At 60.6% G+C, this 7,612-nt stretch overlaps 1 gene segment (V, D, J or C); it reads left to right on the forward strand.

Moving 5' to 3' along the window:
* The first annotated feature begins 1,503 nt into the window (after positions 1 to 1,503).
* LOC109729893 (immunoglobulin lambda constant 6-like) lies at positions 1,504 to 4,201 on the forward strand. The segment is given in 2 exon segments: positions 1,504 to 1,687; positions 3,773 to 4,201. Coding segments are annotated over 2 exon segments (504 nt in total).
* The last annotated feature ends 3,411 nt before the right edge of the window (positions 4,202 to 7,612 follow it).

Here is a 7,612-nt window from a genome sequence, read left to right on the forward strand (position 1 = left end):
ACTCCAGCTCCACGAGGGTCACACCCTCTCTGACCTCCTTCTCCTCAGGAAACACGTAATCGTGCATGGTTCAGTGTCACTCACATGCCTTTAGTGTCTGCTCGTGTCTGTGAGCTGAACGTCACTGCCCAGGGGCAGAGGCAGTTCCCAGGGAGACCCCACTTCCCTACTGACCCACCAACCCCCAGCGACCCAGGCTGGCTCCCTGCACCAGTGAGACCCACGACCCAGGGCAGGAAGTTGTCCTTGTAGAGTGGACTCTAGGATGTCGACCTGGCCCAGCCCGGGTGGGAGAGCGGCTCAGTTAGAGTGACAGAGTGGTGGCCCTTTGAGCGCAATGGGGGATACTGAAGGGCACCAGGGCCCACCAATGAGCTGGGGCTAGAAACAAGGGGTAGGAGACCCTTGTGCCGTGGTCTCATCAGCAACAGAGGCTGACGATCCCTTCCATACAAGGGACAGCTGGGACAGTGTTTGTCAGGTGAGGCTTCCGTGGCGGAGCTGTCACCATCACGTCCCAGACAGGTCTGCAGAAAGACACTGGCAGGTGCATTTCGCAGACTGTCACGGGCAGCGGAGGACTGGCAAGTCCCGCAGCTGGGAGACAGCTTTACAGAGCCTGACCAGCGCGGCACGCCACGCTGTGGCTCTCCCGGCCAACGCAGCCAGCCCTCTGTGTTCTGCCCGACATCAGCGTTCATGGCTCCAGTGTTGGGACGTGGGGTGAAGCTGAGGCAAAGCGGTGGTCAGCTGTGATCCGATGGGCACGGGGTCAGGGTGAGGTTCAAGGTTAACACTCACATGGGGCTCAGATCGCAACCAGGAAGAGTCTCCAATTCTAAAGTTTGGGGCAGAGTTTTATGCATGGCTGCTTTCGGATGGAGCCTGGCGACACTCAGCCTGTGTGAGGGCAGGACTCAGGCAAACTGGGTTCAAGGCAAAGGACCCTGACCCAGGACCAGAATGGAATGTTACGGTTGTCCCAGGGAGGCTGTGTCGGAGTCCCGTTCAGAGGCCCGGTGCGGTCGGCAGGTGTCTCCCGAATCACTTTGTGATTTCCTGGCACCGCAGGGTCTGCAGGGGCTGAATGGCTGGTCCCGGGACCTCGCCGTGCTGGGGACGGGCCTGGGCCTCCCCGACATGCAACTGAGCCTCCTCTGGGGCTCTGCTCTTCCTGCAAAGTGGTTCTCGCACAGAAAGGACTGACAGGGCTCAGTGTGACTTTGTGGCAGAACTGCGTCCCAGGACAGTTGGCTTGTCTACGAAAGGCGAGAATGTCCTGTTGGCATTCTTTTAGTGCCATCAGCTGAGTCGGATGGTCATTAACTTTGACCCTCGGATGGGCAGGAGCACAGAGGGTCGATGTCTCAGTTCACGCCCTCTCGTGAGGGCTGCGTTGGGATGGAGTGCCCGGCAGCTGCGATTTACTCACTTGGGCTGTGTTCCGTGGTCTAGAATCAAAGAAGAAATGCAGATTCCTCCCTCTTACTCGCCACGTTGCAAATGGACGTTCTGGTGTCGGCCACCGTCCAGGGAGAACGGCCGGCTTCAGCGCTGCGCTCGCGCGTGGGCATATCTGACACGGGGGACCCACTGCTGCTGCAGTTCAGTGGTGATGACCATGTGACTGCCAGACATGGACGTTTGCCCCTGGGAGCCTCTTCACGTGGCTCCTGGGATCCTGGACGTGACCCAGGGCCTCCCTCACTAGCTCCCGATTTCTCAGATGACAAGAGGTTCCACCTCCTCATGTCCCCTTCCTGCCCTAAGCCTGGGAGCAACCCCATTCTGCTTTGCTCTGGGGGGGGGGGCTGGGAGACCATAGTCAGGACCCTCACTCATGTGTCACATTGCAATGAGGCAATGGCCATCCCCACACACCTGACCCACCTGACATGAGGCCAGATTGAGGGGACACAGAGGATGCTCCCAGGTCAGCCTGGAGGATGAGGCTGGCATTTCCCACAGGGACCAGCCAGGCCTCCCTGGCCAGGCCCATGACAACCAGGACAACCCAGGGAAGGTGGGGCTGACACCCCTGCAGTCAGGGCTGGGGTCATAGGAAGGTTCAGGAACACCACACTCCAGGGAAACATGCCTTTCCCAGGGGGCAGGAGGACACCATGTGTCACCCAGTGGTCTGACCATGGGAACAGGGATGGGTCAAGTCTGCTGAGGATAGGCCACCTGTCCCCATCCACAAAAATTCACTCCTTAGGGACACAAATGCCCTCCAGTGAAGTTATTTCTGTTCCTGGAAAATGGTTCGTGGGAAAGCCCAATCCAAGACACCAACTTCCTTAGGGAGCGTGGGTTTCCAGTGATCCTCCTGCTGGTCACGGGATGTCACCTGTCCTGGTATACAGATACCAGGGCTGTGTGGTCCCCTGCTGAGCAGATGCCACCTGGGGCTGCCGCAGGCGGTGGAGGGAGGGGGTCTCAGGAAGGGTTTGTACGAGCCTGTGTCACAGTGTCCTGTGTTCGGCAGTGAGACCAAGGTGATCGTCCTACATGAGTGTCTTCTTTCCCCTCCTTCCCTGCTCCCCACAGCTGGGGCACTTTTGTGCTATTTTTGCTGTTTTCTCTGTATCTTGTCTCAACCTGGGGTCAAGCTTTCTCCCTGGACCCAGTTCTGGGGTGAGGACAGCCCCCCTCCCTGCTCAGACCCTTGCACGCCTCACCCCTTACCCTCTGATCCCAGAGCTAGGGTGCTGGATGGGATGACCTGGTCACACTGGACTGTCTATCCCTTTGTCTGGCGAGGCAGGTTGTGTCGCTAGAACTTGCTCTATTCTTTCCTCCCCAGTCCAGGCCCCTGTCAGACCAGCTTTGTCTGTGGGGTCACTTGGGGCCCCTTCTCCAGGGGACGAGGGAACAGGGTACATGCAGGGATTCACCACCTGGGAGATGATAGAAGGACCCAGATCCCTCAGGGCTGAGGCCAGGTCCCCTGGGCTGTGGGACTTAGCGTCCAGGCGGGGAGAATGGTAGGAGGTGGGGCTCCCTGGGCCTCAGGGCTGCGTGGCAGAGCTCTCAGCCCGCCTGCCACTCAGGAAGCCCAGTCAGGAGGCAGGAGGGAGGAGAAGGGTCTGGAAACAATGCCACCAGGCAGAGGGTCATTGAATACCAGGCTGTTCCCTGAGGTGGTCCCCTGGGTCTCTGCCAGGTGCACTCCTAGGGGTGCAACCCCTGAGTTTACAGATGGGCACGTCCCAGTGCGTGATGCTACAGACGAGCCCTGTGGACTGCAGGACTCTGGCAGGGCTGCACAGACTGACAGAGCCCAGGATGGGCAGCCTCGCTCTGCCCCCGCCCCACTGCGTCCAGGAGAGACAGACTTGGGGAAAAACACACCTCTTAGGTTAAAGACCCAGAGCCCCCTGGAGCAGAAGTGTCAGGCCAGAACAGGCCCCAGAGTAAATCTGACAGGTCACCCAGAGAGCTCAGGAAACAGACAGACAACCCCAAACAGACCCCATGAGCATGGCAGGAGGAGGCAGGGCAGTGGCCGAGGGGCAGCTGCCTGTGTGGGGACCCAAGGCCAAGCAGGGACTCAGGAGAAGTCACAGGCAGGTCCACGCTCCGGGGTTCCAGGAAGGACAAACAGTCGTTTTAGGAAGACTCTGACTCACCCTCCCCGGAGACAGCGTGCATCGTGTGTCCAGGGTCCTGCACCGGCTCTGTGGGGCCAGACCCCTCGTCACACCCTGAGGTCAGGGGCTGCCACAGTGGACTCTCAGCCTCTGGCATCCTGTCCCTCCCCACCGCACAGGTCAGCCCAAGGCCGCCCCCTCGGTCACTCTGTTCCCGCCCTCCTCTGAGGAGCTCCAAGCCAACAAGGCCACACTCGTGTGTCTGATGAGTGACTTCTACCCGGGCACCGTCAGCGTGGCCTGGAAGGCAGACGGCAGCACCGTCACCCAGGGCGTGGAGACCACCCAGGCCTCGAAACAGAGCAACGGCAAGTACGCGGCCAGCAGCTACCTGAGCCTGTCCCCCGCCCAGTGGAAAGCTGGCAGCAGGTTCAGCTGCCAGGTCACGCACGAAGGCAGCACCGTGGAGAAGACAGCGGCCCCTGCAGAGTGTGCTTAGGCCCCGGCCCCATCGCCCTCGGGGCCTGGAGCTGCAGGGGCCCAGGGGAGGGGCCTCCCCTCCCTCACAGCTCATCCCCCCCTGCCCTGCACCCGATGAACCCTCAATAAATATCGTTGTTATCAGTCAGAAAACGTGGTCTCTGCTTATTTTTATTCATACATTTTCCTTCTTAAACTGGACCAATGTGAATGACAAACAGAATCCTTCGACCTTGTGACCCAGCAGCCAGTGAAAGCTCCTGCAGTTTCACTGTGGGATACATTTACTATCATCCTAACCCCCATGGAATGTTCCAGAAGGAGCAAATCACCCTCAGAAGGAACCCAGGTCTGTTCTGTCTTACCCACCTCTCCCCTGTGCTTCCTGCTGCCCTGTGGATATGTCAACCTCTGGCAGCCCAGGGACAAGCTCCCCCTCCATGCCCTTGGCCTCCAGGAGAAGGTCTGAGCCTCCGCTGCTGCTTCCCTGGGTCCTACTGCCTGGACAGCCTTGCTCTGTCACTGTGTGCTTCCATCTCCCACTCCCGGCCACGGCCTTGCTGTGTCCCTTTGCCACCTGAGCTCCCCTCTCAGCTTAGAGCATCCCCTCTTCCTCAGGGGCCACCCGGCACCTGCCTCCCCAGGGATCCTGCCCTCTGCCTATGCCCCCTCCCTGCACTGGACCCTCGCCCTGGGCCCTGGTCACTCACCCACACACTCCTGGGTGCCTCTTGTCTCCCACATGTCACTGGGTGTTTGGCTCTAGTCAAGGCCCCTGGGGGACAGGGCTTGGCTCTGCTCCCCAGTGACCCCAATGTAGGTACCTAATGTCACAGTGTCCCCAGGTTTTCAATGGGCTGGTGAGTTCAAAGTCAAGAGTCAGATTCTGGGGTTCTGCCATGTGTTGGTGTAAGCTGGCTCCTTGCTTAAGACTTCAGAGTGAGATCTGAGCCATGACACACACACGCAGACACACGCACACACACGCACACAAACACTCAAGTCCATGTTGGGCATCTCTGTGAGAGGATTGGGAAGGGCCCAGGTGGGAGGTGCTGCAGAGACGCCCAGGTTGGGATATGAGCAAACAAAACCCAGAGACCTTCAGTCCCCAGGCTCTGGGGCTCTGGGGCCAGACACTGACATGGCGAAAGGGCAGGATTTCCCATCCGGGCCAAGAGGGAGACAGGACACCAGAGGAGGCTCACAGGAGAAGGCCTGGTTGGGGAGCAGCAGGTGGACCTCAGAGTCAGCAGAGTCACTTGCTATGGGGAGTGCAGGGTGCCAAGTGCATGTCACAGGTGTGAGCTCTGTGGGTGATGAGCCGGGACCAGGATGCATGTCCAGGCCCTGTGTGCCCAAGGCCAGCTCTGCAGAAGGCCATCCCGTGTGGGGTGCTGTGTGCGTCCGCAGGCTGTGGGCGCCCCCTGTGCTAGGCACGCACGTGAGCACAGGTTGGCTGGTGCACCCGTGCACGCAGAGACTACAGAGCACCTGTGGAGCTCAAGGGGAAAGCAGAGACCCCCACACAGAGCTCAGGGGGGAACTGAGCTCATGGGACGTGGGACCTAGATCCCCCCACAATGAAGAGCTCCCCTCTGGGCCGCTCCAGCTGTTCCAGCACATGCAGCCCTGCAGAGGGGCAGCCGTCCCATGGGTTCAGGATGCGGACTCGCACCTTCAGGACAGCCAAGGCAAGGACGGGGACGCTGGAGCTCAAACTTGCAGTGGGGTCTGTTTTCCTGGGGGAAACGGAATCCTCCCACCAGCCCCAGGTCCCATTCCAAGCCCCACCAGCCACAACCCCTGCACCAAGGCTGTGGGGGTATCTAGGACCCTCCCCATGATTCCCAGCTCCTTGAAGGGGTCCCAGTGCCCCCATCTCAGTGTTGTCACCAGGCCTCTCCCCTCCTCCTCACTGGCGTTCCTGACACCTGCTGAGCCGGCCACATAGCTCTTCCTGGTCATGCAAGTAGCTGCGAGTAGCTGGGAAACGACCTCCACGCACAGCCCTCCAACCCCCCCCCCCCATGACCAGGGTGGGTGCACTCCAAAGCCCTGAAGGAGGCGAAGTTCGAGTCGGTGGGAGCAGCCCCCCTTCCCCGCATGGCTCCACCAGCCCATGTGAGAAGGAGGCTGGACCCTGGGCCTCGCGAGCAGCTGCAGGTGGGCCAGGACCGGGGTGTCGGGGTGGGGGCAGTTCTTGTGCAGAGCCATGTCAAGGTGTTATGTGTTCAGCAGAGCCACCCAAGTGACCATCATTGGTGAATCTCTCTGTTTCTCTCCTCTTTGGGGTGTGGGTGAAACGCGGGGAGATTTTTCTGTCCTTTCTGCTCTCCCTAGGGCAGGGACCTGAGTGTCTCTGGGGTCTGCAGCTTTCCGACTTTTGTCTGGCCTTCGCCCTGCCCACCCGTCCACACTTCTCGGGCACCTGCTGGGGCCAGAGTGTGCCCCCTCGCTCCAGGGGCAGTCTCCCCTGGACTCTGGGACACCCAGTCCCTCCCTCAGAGTGTCTGTGCCCCAGGGACCTGCAGAACAGGGGTCTCAGACTGGGGCACCAGGGCCGTGGGTGTGGGAAGGGTGCTGGGGACAGCTGGCCCCCTGGAGTTGCATCCTCTGAGGCTCCCAGCTGCGCGGCTGCCTTAAACCGCGAGAGGGGAGGCCTTTGGCTGGGGCCTTGGAGACAGGGAGTGGGAAATGGGAGGGGGACAAGCATGGGGGAGGAATGTCCTGTGAGAAGGCACCCCAGGGAGCTGGGTCCCTCCTCCTCTCCCAGGACAGGCAGGTTGCTGTGGACAGGGTGGGTCTCAGGACTCTAAGACCCACAGGTCGAGCACCCCTCCCCCATCCCACCAAAGGGGAGAGCCCCAGAGCGTGTGCTGGGGTAGGGCTCCTGGGAGGCACCAGTGGTGGGACCTGTGGAGGCAGAAAGATGCCCTAGGATAGCTAGATGTCTTGTATAACTTCCACGACAGGGAGACCTCTTAGAACAGAGACAGCCCCAGCCTCAGAACAAGAAATGGACTTGCGTGGACACCCTCCATCTCCCAGACTCCCCAGGACAGCCCCTGGGACTGACACCCCTCCCAGAGAGGCTGCCCAGAGGGGAGGGGGGGTGGGGGCTGCAGTGACGGTGACAGGGGCACGTGGGCAAGAAACACTCCCTGAGAGGGAGGAGACCCTCAAACAGGACACACAGACACCGTCCTGAACAGATCTGTAGGGGACCCGGCAGGAGGTGTCTAGACAGAGAGGCTCCCTGAGGACAGAGGAGGTCCCGAGGCTTATCTCAGCCAGTGTCGGGGAGCCAGGGTGGGGTGAGGGGGCATAACGAGAGGAGTGAACCCATAGAAGAGGCTGGAGCCAAATGGAGACCTGACCCTCCTCAGTCCTCACTTAGGAGCCACCCAGAGGTGAGTGTTCACACCGCTGACCTGGCCTCAGTCTGGCAAAGGCCCGGCCTGACATCACTGCCCCAGGCCCGGGTCCTGAACCCCTGGTCAACACTGAGGTCAGGGGCTCCCAGATGGACACAGGCC

The sequence above is a fragment of the Microcebus murinus genome, chromosome 22 (genome assembly GCF_040939455.1).
Source record: "Microcebus murinus isolate Inina chromosome 22, M.murinus_Inina_mat1.0, whole genome shotgun sequence".
NCBI classification, from domain to species: Eukaryota; Metazoa; Chordata; class Mammalia; order Primates; family Cheirogaleidae; genus Microcebus; species Microcebus murinus.